The following is an 18,790-nucleotide window of genomic DNA, read 5'->3' as shown; positions in this document are numbered from 1 at the left end:
TGCTTAATCTTTAAAGATAATATTTATTTCAAGGGATTCTCAACAGCACCTCTTGTTTTGCCATTGCATAGACTGGATAATCTATGTGGGTTGCATCCAAAGCTAGTCAGAGTAGACCCATTAGAATTAACAAGAATGACTAACTTGGGTTTATTCATTTCAATGGGCCTACAAGCAGAGACATCACCTTGCCAACAAAGGTCCGTATAGTTAAAGCCATGGTTTTCCAAGTAGTAATGTATGGAAGTGAGAGCTGGACCATAAAGAAGGCTGATCGCCGAAGAATTGATGCTTTTGAATTATGGTGCTGGAGGAGACTCTTGAGAGTCCCATGGACTGCAAGAAGATCAAACGCATCCATTCTGAACGAAATCAGCCCTGAGTGCTCACTGGAAGGACAGATCCTGAAGCTGAGGCTCCAACACTTTGGCCACCTCATGAGAAGAGAAGACTCCCTGGAAAAGACCCTGATGTTGGGAAAGATTGAGGACACAAGGAGAAGGCGACGACAGAGGACGAGATGGTTGGACAGTGTTCTCGAAGCTACCAACATGAGTTTGACCAAACTGCGGGAGGCAGTTGAAGACAGGAGTGCCTGGCGTGCTCTGGTTCATGGGGTCACGAAGAGTCGGACATGACTAAACGACTAAACAACAACAACAAGCAGAATTTAGCTAGATACAACCCTATGTTTTAAATGTTTATTTTGGCTGCACTTTTGTGATTTTATTGTATTCTTCTGTGAAAGCTTTTTTTGAAATATGGATATATGCCTTTATAAATAAAGGGGGACAAGCATGCCAACTCAAGAACTGCAATAAGATGCAATGTTTTAAAAACACAAAGTTACTTTTAATGGGAGTGTAAGAAAACATGCAAACAGCCATGCAATTTGCCACTTGGCTATTCATCCAGGCTGAGCAACAACAAAGAAATAGAAGGTTGAGGTTTTTGTTTTGTTTTTTAAAGTGTGTACCTTTCATTTAGGCTAATTCGTTAAAGGCCAAAAAACCGACAAGAAGCTGAAAATGCAATGTCTCTAGGTTTCAGCTACCAAGTAAGATCAAGGAGGAATGGGTGAGATCCAGGTTATGTGCCTTATGTGCTTCATGCAAATAGAGGGGAGTGGCAAATGACAAAAATGATTCCTCCCTCTCCATCCCTGCTTTTTGCCATGACAGAAAATACTAGTGACAACAAGATTCACCTAAAATAACAAATGTGGGTAAATGCACTGAACCAGCATTTCCATAGAGAGCAATCACTCCCTTCTAAAAACCAGCTCAGGTGGTTGAGTGCCTATCCATTTATGTAGAAGCAAAATGCTTGATACTTTATGTGACTGGCACTTTAAAAAAAAGTCTAATATTGGCTTCCAAGAATTTTAACTCCTCTAAAAATTTCGAACTACTAGGGGCTGATTACAGGTCTGGATCTAGCAGAGGCATGTGCTCCAGGTTGAAGTTTAGAGGGGGCAGTAAAATTTCCCTCCCCTGCTCTTCTAGTGAAGCAAGCATGAGAGCCTCTGAGGGACCCTTTTGTCCTTGGAAGCCCCCTTCCCGCAGCCCTGTGGAAGGCAAGCAGGGCAGACGAGGGGTCCTAGGAAGAAAAGATAGAAGCACACTGCCCCACACATCCTGCCTCAACAGTGTAGCCGCTAAAAGGAGAGAGGGAGGGAGGTACTGCAGATCGGGCAGAAAGGAGCGCTCCGAAGCATGCTTAGTTGCACTGATGGACTCCCAATCAAGTATATGGGGAAGGGTGCCCTTGGGTGGGTCTCTGCTGTAGGAGGAGGTGCCTTGTTACCCTCAGGCTTACTTGGGAGTAAGTCAGCCACTCCCACTGGGCTAAGGAGTAGGGCTGCTGGCAGGGAATGGTACCATCACCACACTCAGGAAGCTGAGAAGGGAAGAATATGGAGAGACTCCCAAAGGAATTTGTTGTTGTTGTTTAGTCGTTTAGTCATGTCCAACTCTTCGTGACCCCCTGGACCAGAGCATGCCAGGCACTTCTGTCTCCCACTGCCTCCCGCAGTTTGGTCAAACTCATGCTGGTAGCTTTGAGAACACTGTCCAACCATCTCGTCCTCTGTCGTCCCCTTCTCCTTGTGCCCTCCATCTTTCCCAGCATCAGGGTCTTTTCCAGGGAGTCTTCTCTTCTCATGAGGTGGCCAAAGTGTTGGAGCCTCAGCTTCACGATCTGTCCTTCCAGTGAGCACTCAGGGCTGATTTCCTTAAGAATGGATAGGTTTGTTCTTCTTGCAGTCCATGGGACTCTAAAGAGTCTGCTCCCAAAGGAATTAGGAAGCACTTAAAAAAAAACACCATGATATTTTTCTTGGTTGGCCTCCAATTTTCTTTTTGGTCACCTTTATTAGTTTTGAATGGCATGTTTGAGTGGTAGCCATCTGTCAGGGAACATTTAGCTATGATTCCTTCATTGCAGAGGGTTGGACTATAAGACTCTTGGGGTCCCTTCCAACTTTACAGTTATATTATTTTATGTGTGTTTGTATCCTGCATAGCTGGAAAGCCAGCTTTAATACAATTAATCTTATTTATTGAATTGGGGGACAGCAGCCCTTATTGCGAACTTCAGCTACTGAAAACTGGCTATAACCATCATATTCCCTGACTGGAGTTCATAATTAGGCAGAGTGGGGACAGCAGCGCAGACCATTGTCTCATGGCAAAATCTGTAGATCTAGCACTGTCTGGTTAGATCAGTTCTTGAACAAAGCTCACAAAAAGACTGCCTAGCTAAAATCAGGGCTCACAATTAACTTTAAATTGAGCTGGGCCTGAATCCATGGAAGCAGCTCTGCCCACTGCAAGAGTGCTGTGATGCAGCAGAAGGAGGACTGGATTGCTTATCTAGATTCCAAGAAACAAGGTGGCTGGGTTGTGTTTTTAAAGGGTGGTTTAGTGCTGCCCTGAACCATTTTTATACATCTCAGAATTGATTCAGACATCTGAAATCATTTTCCTGGGAATAAACAATTTGTCAGTTTTATTTACTTGAAAGCAACTGCTGTCTTCATTGCATGTCCTCAGAAATATCACTTTCATTGAGGTAATACAATATTTACTTTGATTAATGAGTTAAAGCACGACACTTAATCGACTAAAGCATTTGATCAGTTGACAACCCCAATTCATAGCAGTGGAAAGAAGCAACACTGAATTAAGACCTCACAAGACAAATCTACAGACTCCACTCTATTGCATGGTACAGAGGAACAACAGATAATTACTGCACCAGTCTGCAATATTAGGCAATCAATCAGAAAACAATTTGATAATTCGCCAGCCCTGACAACCTGCTACTCTAAAAAACACATACTGGAAGTGAACTTCTGCCATAAGATTGTTATCACAACAATTACATGTGGAGAAAGATACCACACAAAGAACATAAAAGAAGCATCCTCAGACTGACTACATGTGCCACACATGTGATGTCATCTGTCCTTGTGTGCCATATTTTTTCCTTTCCATTCCACATCTAAATGGGAAAATTGGGGAGGAATATGACTCCATAGGCTTCGTGTTAACTTGTTTTCACATATTTTACCATAGAGTTTCATTAAAGTTCAATTTTAAACATCAGCTAAGATATATTTATTCTACAAGCTATATCATTGTTTTGTTGAGTTAAATCTGCTCCATGGTTTAATGTTCAACTTTAAACATGAATGTGTATTTTTCCAACCTTACTATTCTGCCAGAAAGACACACCTAAGGTTTCAGCAAATGCCTTTGGCCATGTTAGATGGCCATTAGAGAAAATACATTTTTGGCTAGAGGCACTGTACCTATGTCTCTGATTCCATAAACGATATTCCTCATTATCCAAGACTGTCCCATTCACAAAGCTGTTACAGCTAAATTCTTTCCTCCACTACCTTAACTCTGGCTCATGGTTTAATCTGCATAAAATCAATTTTTTGCTAGAACAGAAAGATCCATCATGGACAGGGTTGCTTCTTTTGCATTAGAAGCACAGAGATCTAAACAACTTCACATGAACTCACAGGAAAACAAATGTTTCAATATTATCTGAATGGGCTTATTTTTCTTTGCCTTGTTACGTAATTCTGAGCATTTATAGCATTACGTAGTGTTGAATGGCTTCTTTAAATGTAAAGGTTCATCATTGTTCCACCCGATGTGTATGTCTTTAAGGGGCCAGAGCAAGGGCCAGAGCAAGATAACGAGACCCAGCTTTACAGCTGTGAAACACAGCAGGTGCTGCTGAGTTGTATTTGATTAAGGTGTGTGAGCATTTGGGTGTAGTATATAAGGAGCAGCACCTAGCTCTCCCATTACCCTGGGGGATGGGTTGGTGGTTGGGTCTGGTTTGGTTGTTGATGTATTTAGTGTAAATGGAGTTTTTGTTTTTGTAATTAAAACCTTGTTTAAGTTATTTTTGAGTCCCTTTTTAATGCATGGTCTCCCCAGCAAGCTCTCTGCGCTACTAAACTGCAAATAGCCAATACGTAGTTCAGATACTAGGGCTGACAGGGATCTCTGGCCATGAACAAAAAAACTGGAAACCTGATGAAACTGATCCATAAAGAACAGTGGACTAGATAGAGCTTTTGCCTAATCAAGTAGTCCTAAGGATCACTTCAGGAGTGCCTGGCGGGCTCTGGTCCATGGGGTCACGAAGAGTCGGACACGACTAAACGACTAAACAACAACAAAGGATCACTTCACATACAAGTTTGTTGGGATCATCTAAAAAAGGTCTACTTCAGGCAACATTTATTCACGCTGTAAAATCTAAGAGGAAGCAGAACAGGATTCTTTCTGTGGTGGCCTCTCTTGGAAACGTCCATCTAGCCGTTCATTTTAAAAGGATGAAGAACCACCTTTTGACAGGAATTAGCTTATCTATAAAAAAGTAATTTACTAAAACATACATATGGAGTTCACATACCATAGCACATTCACTATGCTAAAGATGTGCTGGATGAGAATGTGTGAAGTGAGTTGAATACTATAGAAAGGAAAACTAGGAAAACTATGTTCCTTCTCTATTGTCTTTGGCCTCTGAAAACAACACTCCTCTTTCAACAAGCCTTCCAAAATCTTTATCTCAGCTTATATATGTCTAGGGAGCAGGGCTGCATTTCACTCTGTCAACCCTAAACAATAAAAGTGTATTTGATCACCAGTCATCACTGACAACAGCCACTGGTCTGCATCCAAAAAAATGTAGCATTGCCACAAGTTTTCCACTGCATGCTTTTTAATTTTTATGTACACTGCTTAGACAGAAACTTTGGTAATTTAAGCATTCTCAAATAAATAATAAATAGTAAATAAACGTTATTTAAACCCCAAGTTTGGACATGGAGTATATTCTAGTAAGTGTCCAGAGGTGTGTGCGTTCACTGCTTTCAGAATGTAAGAAATCTTATTTGAATGTTATAATTGAAAAGTTATTTTTAAGGACAACTCCCATATGAAATTATCTACAGCTTCTGGCAGTACTTAACCTCAAAATAGATATCTGATAATACATTCTGAAATCCCATTGAAGCAATTACACAAATTGGCGGGGGGGATAAGCTAAAATATACTCAAGATAAATGAAATAGGGATATTTAGTGATTTAACCTAAAATGCATAACACATTATCTCATTATTTCTTCAATTTCACTGAGCATACCTATTTAGAAAGCAGGGCATGTGGAACAAAAAAGGCGAGCTGAAAAGGCTACAGATTAAAATATATGGGAGATAAAATATGCACCTGGGGAACCAGCCATTTGCTGGAAGGAATATCAGTTTGTACCTGTTAATAGAGATGGACTGTGGGAACGAGGGATATCAACAGCAAGAACTGACAAGTGCCCAGACACAACTAAAATCCTTCCCTCAGTGGAATTTGTGATACAGCTCTAATTCTCAGAAAGGAGAATGTGTTGTCAACTGTTATCACACTGCCAAACTAGGAAAGCTCTCAGTTCTTTGCATCAGGCTCAATGGAACAAGCTGATTCGCCAGTAGAGATGGACTTGAATTTTTAATTCTATTATAAGACATAAACTATGCTTGTTTGCTGCTCTGAGCAAAGCAAACCTAGCTTAACCAAAGCCTCAACAAGGTACCTCAGGAAAACCTCACTTCCTTTTTTTAAAAAAATAATATTTATTGCTTTTAAAGATTACAAAAAAGGAAAAGAAGAAAAAAACAAAAAAAGAAGACAATAGAGAAAAAACAATAAAAAAGAGAAAAAAACACAATACAAAACAATATACAAACAACAGAAAACACAACCCAAACCCATTAAACTAAACACATCAAATTAAACTAACCAAAACCCACTCCCTAACCCTAACCCTAAATAAAACAAAAACAAAAACAATTTAAAAACATACATACATCATCCCTTTTCCATTCTCTATCTTTCATTCCCTTGTTTCCTCGACCTCCTCTCACCTCCTTTTTTGTATTCCACTTCTAATAGTTTTTTCAGCAAATCCTTTCCATCTTTCTCCATTTTCTATCATATTGTAAATAACATATTTTTTTAACCTTATTTTCCATTAAAACTAAAATACTTATATATGCTTAACTCCTTATAACATTTCTGCTAAGTCCATAGAATATCATTCCACCGTTTTTCTATCACTCATTAATTTTACCATATTTTTATATATAAACTTTAAATTTTCCAATCTTCTTCCACCATCTCCTCTCCCTGGTTTCGGATTCTGCCAGTCGTTTCCGTCCACTCCATATAGTCCATCAACCTGGAGATCTTATGTCCGAGGCTCTTAACTCTTTTCCAAGTCCCTTCTGCAGGTCTTCTTCATATTCTTTGATGCTAAAAATCAAATCTCGGGGAGGCTCCAACCCAACAATACTTTTATTCCTTCTGGACAGGTCAGCCAAATTTCCATAGTTGAAACTAAGATCCATAAAGTATTTCAGGACATATTTCAAAGTCCCTCCAAATCCAAAGGCCCCCAAAACTTCAATCTCCTCCCAACCCAGGTCCAAATTCCAAAAGTCAGTTAATCCCTTCATAGAGGGATCTTTCCAACTTTTCTTCTTCAGTCCAAGCCGGGGTCCAAACCTCGAAATCTGACTTTTTCTAAAATCATCCATAGAAGGCTTCAACTTACAGTCCTCACTTTGCTTCTGTAAAGCTAAGGATCCCACTTGTATTACTTTATGTTCAGCAACAGGAGCTTTCTCCTTCTCCTCCTTCTCCTCCACCATTTGTCCTGCCGAAGTAGATTCCTGTACCCGATCCTGAATTATTTCTGTATTGTTGCTCGCTTTTTGACTCAAGTTAGTCACTTTCTGTTCCAAATTATCAACCTTAAAAGTCGTGTCATCCGTCTTTTTATGAAGCTGTTCCAGCGAGCAGCTTATCTTACATAAAACAGTCACAATAGCTTCTCCTGTCAACATTTTTAAATGGTCCAAGGTCAATCTCTGGTTCTCAGAATCCTTATCTTGCAGCTGGAGATCATCCAGTTACACTCCTGTAACACTTTCAAAAACTCCCTCTAGGGGGAAACAGTCTCCACTTGTATCAGTTCTTTCAAGCACAACTCAAACATTAAAGATAGTTTCGGTTTTAAGTTACTTTTCCTCCTTTTTAAACACAGAAAAGGACAATGGAAACAGTATCTTGCTCTTATTAAGCTAGCTGTCAAATCCGTTCTGTCAATGAACTCTCCCCAAACGTCCTCTGACAGCCCGTTCCCAGGTTCAGAGCAGTGGTAATTTGATTTCTCACTCTCTCCTGCAGGCTCACTAGGTCCAAAATCCCCCCCTCTTCTCCTGCTTCCAAGGGGGGTTTTGTACATTTAATCCTTTGCCAAAAACTTTCAAAGATTTTAGCTTGTGACGTCTTTGCTTCAGTCTATTTACAAAAGCAGAAGGCGGACTTCCTGTTTATGACCTTCCCACTTCAGTGCCAAATTAAGGTATTAAGGTATTTAAAGATCCAATTTTCCGTTTTACTCACAGGTAGTTGTTTAAAATCCAATTGTCCACAGGAAAAAGTCAGTGCTCTCCGGCAACAGCAATGCGGCTTCACTCCGTGAAAGAAGCAGTCGATTCAAAGCACCGCGCCACTCACCCCACGTTGCTCCGGATCCCCAAAACAAGGTTTCCTGTAGGGGAGGCGCAAGAGGTGCCAGCCGAATCCCAGGTTCACAAGCTTCTCCCGCTTGTGATTTCTATGGGTCTCCGCCTTCACCGTGGCGGTCAGACCCTGCTTTTCACGGAGCAAGTTCCTCCCGATCGGAGGAGCTCCGCCATTGCCGGAGGCGCCAACCCGGAAGTCCAGGAAACCTCACTTCCTTCAGCCTCAGCTTCCAACCTATCCTTACCCCAACAATATTAGAATGATAAGACATGACTGTTGCCCGAATTAAGATGAGGTGCACAGAACACTTGAATTGTATGACAGTGGTTCCTCCAGTTACGAACTTAATCCGTTCCAGAGGTCCGTTTGTAACCCGAAACTGCTCATAACATGAGGCGCCCTTTCACCAATGGCGCCTCCTGCTGCCGCGCTGTCAGTGCGTGACTTCCACTCACAAAGTTCGCAACAAGGGGCATCTACTTCCAGGTTTGCGGAGCTTGTAACCCGCAGCGCTCCCAAGAAGGACGGTACGTAACACGAGGTTCCACTGTATTGCTCTTCTAAAACCGAACTACTAAGCATTTGCATAGTACATTCACAAGCATTCTCTCCCCATTCCTTACAAAGGCAGGCCAGATTTTTTTTTGGGGGGGGGAGAGGTGCTGGTGATGAGAAATAGGAGCTCACCATAAGGCCACCACATGAATTCATGGTTGACATATCTGAGCCAGAGATTGCTTAGCTTGAATCTTTAACCATACTGCCACACCACACCGAGCACAAACAGGCAAGCCAAAGAGTGAGTTAACAATGTGCTTTTGGAGCAGCATGGGACTCTTAATCTCAGGTTTGAGGTTTCAAGCCCCACATTGGTCAAAAAATTCCTAAATTGCAGGGGGATGGACTAGATGATCTTGGACTAGAAGAGAGCTTGTGCCTTATCGAAACATATTTAATTCAACTGCCTCGCTGGTACCTCTTAGCAAATGTTCCTGGTAGTTTGAAATCACTGGGCCGTTTCAGACGTCATGCTAGACCAAACCAAGGCTAAGTATGAACAGGTGAGCACTCACACGGGGCGGGGGGGGGGGGACATGGCTGCCTTATTCTTCTGCTCCTGCTGCCAACACCAAGAGCTAAGTCACAGTGTATGTAGCTTGTGTTAGGTCCCAACCTGGATGCATGGTTTATCTCCCACAGACTAACCTCAAGTGGTAACTGGTAAGCCAAGAACAAGCCTGGGTTATGGCTCATGCTTTTTCTAGAGCAAGACAAACTATTAGCCCAGCTTCAGATGCAACAGTAAGCCAAACTATGGCTTAGCGTGGGGTAGTGAGGTGGCAGCAGAAATGAAGGAGGAACAAAGAAGCTGCAATTTTTCCTGTGCATCCCTGCATACTCATTCATTCATGCTCAGCCATGGTTTAGCCTAGTGAACTGGGCCTCTACTAATTTCATGATCCTATAAGAACATCCATCAGTATATGTAAGTTATGACTACCTTCTCCTTCAGTATTTACAAATATATATAAACTCACTCATTACTTAATAGTAAGTCCAGATTAGTTCAACAGGATTTGCTCTCAAGTTAAGTGTGCATTTCAGTATTAGTGGATACCTTTCTATACTATTTCCCTATTTCCTTTCTGAAATTCGAACTTTATTGAAACCAGATAATCCTTCCTAACATTCAGAGTGTGTCCCAATGACAAAAACAGTCTCATTACGTAACAACCAAACTTTGTTTTCCCAATTAAAGAAGGCCTTTAAGATAGAAGGGTTGTCATTTTTAAAGCAATCCTTACAAGTCCAGCATTATGCAAGTTTACTCAGAAGTCCCACTGTGTTCAGTGGGGCTTACTTCCAAGTAAGCATGAATAGGACTGCAGCCTGAACTAGATAACAAAAATTCTAACAATAAATAAAGGCAGATACATTCACCAATTAAAAAAATTCTGACAAGCTCTCACCAAGACATAGCATTTACTAAATGCCAGATAGCTTGTTTCAGAATACAAAAGTCGTTCCAACCAAGTAGGGGCAAAACAAAAGGTTAGGAGGAGGAGGAGGGGAGAGAAAGAAATCAATAGAAGCACATAAACATATCCCTCTAGAAGACAATATGGTCCAGTTTGTCCTTCACCAGTTGGCTGGATTTCTCCACCCAGTACACTACATTTTAAAGATACAAATACAGATCGAGTTGCATCTCAAACACTCCGTCCACTGAGAGGTTTTTAGACAGCAGCTGCAATTACAGCCTTTAGAATTTTTACATCCATTAGGTAGTTGTCAACCATGCCTTTAAAACTATACCCAGCACAATTTTATTTCACCGTAAATTGGTGCATTAAAAAACTCTGAAGAAATGTTGATACTTTAACAGATACCTAAGAAATGGTCAATGGATTATTCACTAGCACATTACAACTGAGGAGATAAACTAGAAAAGGAAAGTAGTCCATAAACATTGCAAAGCAAAAGATGCATATATATTTTTCTAATTCATGGCAACACTTTAAAGACAGGAGGTCTATGATTTTCTATTTCCCCATACATCAGTTTTGCAAGTGACACAGAATGAGGGATCTAGACAGCTAGGCAAAATAAAGGCACTAGACCCACGGCAGCCTCAGGCAGCCTTCCCATCAAACCCTCTGTGCCTGCTGAAGGACTGGGCAAAGAGAAATAATCTTTCTTCTCTGCAGAAAGATGGGGTGAGGGGGAACACCTGTTTCAGTTCTTATCCAAAGCTGACTCTGGGTGAGAAGAGACACACCTCTTTCCTGAGCCTTTCTTGCTTACCAGAGTGTTAAACCATCTCAATGCAATTAGGATGGCAAGATGTTTAAATAGTATAGCATCCACTAAGAGTGCTATGAAGAGGCTTATGAGGTGGGTATGTCCTCTGGTGTTGCTCATTTGGTCAGAAATCATTGTCCATATTAACGTCGATATTTGTGGATTCTTGTGATGAGGGGACTAACAGATGGACAACAAAAATGGATCCTGCAAGTTTTTATTGCTGCAAAGAGATCTATATATACTTCAGGGTTGCAAAGACAAACACTCATTATCCATTCCTCAATAGTCTGAAGATTTTACCTGATTTCATTTGAATGCATATTATAATTGTCAATTTCCTATTTGGACTTATGGAGAGGTTACGGTAATATATATGTTTACATTAGGATTGATGGATTATTTATCTTTTTGATGGATTATTCTTATTGTTAAAGTGATCTGACTTTCTTTCTCCCCCTTACTTCTGTCACATTTGCTATTTTTTTAAGAGTAGCATGACTATATCCTCCTTGGGACAAGTGGCACATCTGTAAGAATCTCTGTTTATTCAGAAGTTCTGTCCACTAAAAAAGGGCCTGCACTATCTGAAATAATTTAAAGCAGGGGAGGTTAAACATTAGTCTTGGGAGCTGAGCTGATCCCCCCCAAGCATTTTTTTCTGTCCTGCTCAAATCCCACCAATTTTGGTGGTAGAAGCAATAAATAAATAACATGTACACCTCTCTGCCAGCCCAGCACCCCAGTAGGGATACAGATCAAGTTGATTATTTAATTAGTGGAGTGGGGCAATAACCCCCTTCCCAGCTGATCAGTACAGGTCAGCTGTGGGAGGTGAAGTGCTGCTGTGAGTGCCTGTGTGCACAAAAGATTATGGACTGGAATGAGGTCCCAGGGGGGCTGGAGATGGATGCATGTAGCTCTTGGACCAAAAAGCAGGAGGCACTTCTGACTTAAAAGTCTCAGCCGTGGAAAATATCCCATTATGGTTTCCAAAAAAAGTCATTAGTTGTTTTCCTGAATTAAATGCTAGGCAATAAAGTCAAAGGTAATGGGCCTATTTGAAGAAGCAGTGGCATCATTCATTCATTCATTCGTTTAGCTACTTGCTATTTCTATACCGCCATATCATAAAATACTAGGGTGGAGTGTAACAATAAAAACACCATTAAAAAATAATGCAAATACTAATTAAAGTGACTGATTAATCAATAAATTAAATATTAAACAACTGCAAAGGCCTGCTGGCATAAAAAGGTCAAGAGATGCCTGAAAGTCAAAAGTGAGGATATGTGCTGAATCTCTGCTGGAACAGTGTTCCACACCAAATGCCTACCTTCTAGTTGAGACCAGTCAAGCCTCTATAACACTGATGACAACTAATAGTGCTCCTCCGGATGATCTCTGCGATCAAGGTGGGATATAAGGGCTCAGGGGACATAAGGTACCCTGGACCCAAGTTGTTCAAGACTGTGTATATCAACATAAGAAGCTTGATCCTGATGCAGTAGCATATGGGCAGCCAGTGCAGATGTTTTAGACCGGAGGTGTTGTATGTTGCTTGGCTGGTTGCCTCATCAGCAATCTAGCCACATCTATGAATCCAATTTGCAGTAAATTTTAGCAAAAGATATGTCATCCTCAAGCCTCCAGAGTATGTTCGATTCCACTGTGGCCCTCAGCGGCAAATAAATTCATTCAACTCCACGAGAAATCCAATCATGATTGAGAACACCTTTTTTTCAGAATTTCATAATAGGAAGGAAAAAATGGCGCCTATTCAGAACAGTCTTTCTTTTCTTTTTTAAAACCCAAGCTCCTGCTAAAAGAGCATCCACTTTAATTTCCTTTGTGCCATTTACTTTTTGCAGTCAGCTTTTGCAGTCAAATTAATAGATCACCTTTCATTTCCAGTCAGTTTTACTTTCAAAACCTCATATTGTACCTCAGCACCGCAATGCCTTGATAGCAAACACGGCAGGAGCAAGCTTCCAGTGCCCACACAAGAACTATTTCAATCGATTTCTTTTGTATCCTAAATGTCAGAACTCATGAGATCAGTTTTCATTAACAGCTCTGTTGTATAATCTTCTAACTTACATTTTCAACCTAAGCTACAGAAATGAACAACCTTAGATTAGGTCTCTCAACCCCACATTCAATATATGGAAAGGGGAAGGCAAAAATGCAAGGTAATTTATCCATTTATGCAGTTCACAAATCGCCATCTGACCATTACTGTAAGAATAAAACAAGGTAACTGCAAGCAGCACCCTGGTCTCCTTGGAAAAAAGGGCTTGTGTAAAAGTAATAAATAAATGTGAGCTCTGGCCCTCATGCAGTCCTTCTTTAAAACACAGTATGGTTAAATACAACTTAAATAATAATATCAAGTGATGAACGGCAAAGCTCTTTGTATCACTTGATAACATAATAATAATAATATTAATAATAATAATAATTGTATGGTCTCACTGATTAAAGGTAGTTCAGGTGAGATCATCTTGGGGAGGCACAGGAATATATCCAACTCTGCAGCTCCGTTTACACAACAGACTTCCAAGTGGAGGGCAACCAAAATGGTCAAAAGCCTGGAAACGATGCCTTATGAGGAACGGCTAAGGGAGCTGGGCATGTTTAGCCTGGAGAAAAGGAGGTTAAGGGGTGATATGATAGCCATGTTCAAATATATAAAAGGATGTCACATAGAGGAGGGAGAAAGGTTGTTTTCTGCTGCTCCAGAGAAGCGGACATGGAGCAATGGATCCAAACTGCAGGAAAGAAGATTCCACCTAAACATTAGGAAGAACTTCCTGACAGTAAGAGCTGTTCGACAGTGGAATTTGCTGCCAAGGAGTGTGGTGGAGTCTCCTTCTTTGGAGGTCTTTAAGCAGAGGCTTGACAACCATATGTCAGGAGTGCTCTGATGGTGTTTCCTGCTTGGCAGGGGGTTGGACTCGATGGCCCTTGTGGTCTCTTCCAACTCTATGATTCTATGATTCTATGATTCTAAGTGCGCACAATGGAGCTTCCTTTTTCTGTCCTGCTCTTCCAGATCCACACCTACCCTTTAAAAAAGCTCCCTTTTAACTCTCTGGGATATGATTTTTGAGGCGTTGTGGGGGAGGGGGACCCAATCCACATCAGTTTAAGGTTCCCACTTTACTGCATTCCAAAATTAAACGGAGTGAAACTTGACAAGTGCAAAAAAAAAAAGAAAGATGTTACACCAATCCATTCACATTCACATTCATAACTAAGGGATTCTGCATAAATACAGGCTAACACATGAGTTTATACCAACCAAGTGTGTGATCATAAGTGCCATGCCATCTACCCGTATTTTAGAAAGGAATGTGAACACAACAGCAACACGGTGCAGATGGAAAGTTAAAAAGGTAAAGGTAAAGAACCCCTGACAGTTAAGTCCAGCCGCAAATGACTCTGGGGTTGTGGTGCTCATCTCGCTTTACTGGCCGAGGGAGCCAACGTTTGTCCACAGACAGTTTTTCCGGGTCATGTGGCCAGCGTGACTAAGCCGCTTCTGGCGAACCAGAGCAGCACACAGAAACGCCGTTCAGCTTCCCGCCGGAGCGGTACCTATTTATCTACTTGCACTTTGACATGCTTCGAATGCTAGGTTGGCAGGTGCTAGAACGGAGCAACGGGAGCTCACCCCGTCGCAGGGATTCGAACCACCGACCTTCCGATCGGCAAGCCCTAGGCTCAGTGGTTTAGACCACAGCACCACCCGCGTCCCCTCAGATGGAAAGTTACAATACTCCAAAAGTGGGCAGGGACAACAAATTGGAACACTACCAAAAAACGAAATTGAGGAAAGGTTGATTTCAGAAAGCAACAATGTGGGAAGGCTCTATCCAACCTACTCACAAGACGTAGGCAGCACAGATTAAATCAACTAATATCAGCTTCCCTCAAAGAGGACCATTTTATCCCATCAATAACTGTATTGGATATGAAATTGTTTTTATATATATGAAATTGTTTTATATATGTTTTTATTGTTGATGGTTTTATTAAATTGCTTCAGGATATTTCATAGTGATTCATAAATGTAATTGAGGGTGGGATTCAACAGTGCAAGCATTTCTGCTTGCCAGATGGAATGAAATCTTCTCTTCTTCTCCTACACTCTGTCCTGGGGGTTCTCCTGACCCCCTCCCCTGAGTCAATTTGTAGGAGGAGTGCACAGGAAGAGAAAAGCGGAAAATGGCCAGTTACGTTTGTGGTACTTGTTGGTCTGGCTGCCGCTAGCACACCTATTTAGTTGAATCTGGACCTAAAGAAATAGATAAAAGAAAGCCCCGCAGACCCATATACAGATACGACCAGAAGATGTGAGAAGACTCATTTCTAAAATGCATGAATGCAAGTCTTACCTCTGCCTTTCTACATCACTAACTAATACCCTCTCTCAATATAATCTCAGCCTACTCAATGGCGTTCTTGTTACTACTTCACATTCTCCACAGCGTTGGAGTCTCTCAAATTAAAAGTCCCTGGGAGAAGCTGAGGCCCTTTCTAACCGGTCCTTTAAATTTTTTATTTTACCTCTGCAGATGTAAAGCCACTCTGATTTTGATTCAGAATATTCACTTCTACACAAACAGTCTCAGCCAAGGAGGGGTGCTAACACAGCCCTCTACTTTTCCAGGTACTTACCTGTACAATTGGAGTGTTTGATGCAGTTGCATCTAACACCATTTCCCCTTAATCCAACACAGAAGAGTCAACATGCGTCCTGCTGCACCTAGACAGAGTATTAGACAAGCCTGGAGACACCCAAGTTCAAATATGCAGTCAGTTATGAAGCTTACTGGGTGACCTTGGGACAGTTGCTCTCTCTTTCAGACCACAGGGTTGTTGTAAAGATAAACTGGAGGGAAGAGGATCATGAATACTGCCTTATTCTTCCTGGACTCATAGAACTATAGAGTTGGAAGGTACCCCAAGGGTCATCTAGTCCAACCCCCTGCAATGCAGGAAGTCCAACCCCTCTGAAATGAACTCCTAGTCTAGGCATTAATATTACACTTTCCTGTGGCTATAAGGCTTCACTTCCACCAATTCAAGCGGAAATACTGCTAGAACAGAGTGGAGAACTGCACCACCCTTTTTTTGAGACCCCCCCTCCAAAAAAACCTAGGTAGAGCTGCCAACTGTTGGGCAGGGTACCTGATCAATGGTAGGAACATCTCCCACCAATTCCCACCAACCCTAGCTAGCAAGACAAATGGTCAGGAACAAAGGGGAATTGTAGTCAAGCAACTTCTGGACCAATGCTGGATAAGGGCCCAGAATTTCTTAGGTTCAATCCTTGGCATCTCCAGGTAGGGCCAGGTAAGACTCCGTCTGAAAGCCTAGAGAGCCACTGCCAAACAGTGTAAACAAGATGAACTGCTGGTCTCGGCACAGGGCCTATGTTCCTAAAACCCATGTTAAATCACATCATATCAAACATGACTTATATTTGCTTAGTTGTTTTACTTGGAGAAGGGACGGTAGCTCAGTGCCCTTACATTGAAATACTTTATTGTCACTTGTACAAATTGTATACAGTGAGATTACATGTGGGAGGATCCCAGTTCAATCCCCAATGGTGTCTCCAGGTAGGGCTGAGAATGTCTTCTGCCTGAAAGAATGAGGAGCCGCTGCCAGTCAGTGCAGACAATATTGAGCAAGATGGACCAATGGCCTGATTCTGTATTAGGCAGCTTCCCACCCCACCTGTCACTGCACAGTGAAGGGCCTTCTCAACGTCTGCTGCCACATGTTGGAACTCCCTCCCTACAGAAGCCACACTGGCTCCTTCCATGTTATCGTTCCACTGGCAGGTTAAGAACATCTTGTTTCAACAGGCTTTTGAAAACTGACTGCTTTTAATGAAGGAGTTGGTGTGGTGCAGTTTCTATTGTAATTATCTGTATTGTTTTAATAGGTTTACATAGATATATACAGTTTAAATTCTAGCCATGTTTAATTGTTTTTAATTATTGTTTGCTCAGGTTTTCAGCAGTTCTTATTTTTATCTGAAAGTCGCTTTGAGTCCCTGTCAGGGGAAAAGGTGGGGTATAAATAAATACAGTGAAACCTCGGCTGTCAAACGCTTCGGAAGTCGAACATTTGAGCTTTCAAACACAGACAACTCGGAAGTGAATGCTTCTGTTTTCGAATGTGCTTTGGAAGTCGAACGGCTTCTGAGGTGCGTTTCTCCATTTTTTCAATGGCAATTGCGCCTCGGTTGTTGAACTTTTTGGAAGTCGAACGATCTTCCAGAACTGATTACATTCGACAACCAAGATTCCACTGTATGTAACAAAACAACCACCACCAACCAGGTTGTCACATTTGGGAGAAGGTAACACAAATATACTCAATCATATATACTCAAATATACACAAATATACTCATCAAACCAGGTTTCAGTGACAGAAGCCAGACCCAGGTATCTCTAGAGCATAGCTGTCACGTTTCCCGTTTTTTAAGGGAAATTCCCTTATTCCAAATAGGATTCCTGGCAAGAAAAGGGGAAAGTTGACAGCTATGCTCTAGAGCAAAGGGGGAGAACCCCAATAATGCAAGGGATTCCAGGGATCATTGTGTCTCTGGGACTGACACTCTCCATCACAGACAGTTCCTCACAGACCTACATTCTCTTGCACACACACACTCTCCCTCAAACTCTCCCTCTCTCTCTCTCTCTCACACACACACACACACACACACCTCTCCCCTCCTCGATCTCACAATCTCTCTCCCCCCCCACATACATACACACAAACAAACATACAAACACACTCACTCCTTCTCCCTCTCCCTCTCTCTTGACCAGGCATAGGCAAACTTGGCCCACCAGATGTTTTTTGAGACTACAATTCCCATCATCCCTGACCACTGGTCCTGTTAGCTAGGGATGATGGGAGTTGTAGTCTCAAAACATCTGGAGGGCCAAGTTTGCCTATGCCTGCTCTTCATACACATACACACACACACAAACTTTCTGTCACACTTACAGACATTAATCCCTCACAAACTCACTCTCTCTCTCTCACACACACACACACACACACACAAACACACTCCCTCTGAGACACAATCTCTGACACACAGGCACATTCTCCCACAAACACACACACTATCTCACACACACGCATTAATTCCTCACAATCTCACTGTCTCTCTCAGACACACTCCTTCCTCTCAAAGGCACACACTCTCCGACCCCCATAGGTGCCAACTCCTTGGGGTGCTCGAGCACCCACGAAGGGGCCGGGCACCCACAAATGCCGTTGCCAGGGCCCAGCTGGCTCTCCTGCCTCCGCCACGGACTCTCTCACACACCCCTCACAGAGCATCTCTCCCTCACGCGCAGGCCCCTTTGAGGGCCTTTCAGGTGCAGCCGCGAAGGTGAGGTGTGGGGCGGGGCGGCTCCCCACTCCCCGACCTCCCCTCAGGCCCTGGGGAAAGGGGCCGGCCCCGCTACCTGATGACGGAGATGAGCAGGCCGGAAGGGTCCTTGCTTTTGCTCATGCTGCTCCTGTACCGGCCAGTCGCCTCAGACGCCGCCATCTTGGGCTCAGCCTCCGACAAGGGTCGAGCCCGCCCACGCCCCCCGCGCTCCGCCTTCCAGCCAATCCGCACGCAGGCTAGCCGCCAATCGCCCTATAGCGGCCGGGGAGAGGCGGGGAGGACGCCGGGCGCTACGCGTCTTCGCGCGGTGCACTCTGGGGCTTGTAGTTGCCCGCGGCTTCTCAGGTGGAGGCTGACAGGTGGGAGAGGCGAGGGAGGCAAATGGACCAAGGATGGAAGCGGCCGCAGCGAGAGAAGCGGAATAGCAATTCTGGGTTGTTGC

The 18,790-nt window shown here is 42.7% G+C and overlaps 1 protein-coding gene across 1 annotated transcript in view; it reads right to left on the bottom strand.

Annotated features, from left to right (window-relative positions):
* Nucleotides 1–18,548, bottom strand: part of EXOC4 (exocyst complex component 4) — a 356,086-nt gene extending 337,538 nt beyond the window's left edge. The window contains exon 1 of the mRNA XM_053405737.1: nt 18,422–18,548. Coding sequence (XP_053261712.1) covers nt 18,422–18,507 — 86 coding nt within the window. The 5' untranslated portion in view covers nt 18,508–18,548. The remainder of the gene's footprint in view (nt 1–18,421) is intronic.
* Nucleotides 18,549–18,790: the final 242 nt, after the last annotated feature.

This window comes from Podarcis raffonei, chromosome 10 (genome assembly GCF_027172205.1).
Source record: "Podarcis raffonei isolate rPodRaf1 chromosome 10, rPodRaf1.pri, whole genome shotgun sequence".
Classification (NCBI taxonomy): Eukaryota; Metazoa; Chordata; class Lepidosauria; order Squamata; family Lacertidae; genus Podarcis; species Podarcis raffonei.
Note: the sequence above shows the minus strand (reverse complement) of the source record. Positions and strands in the feature narration are given on the sequence as shown.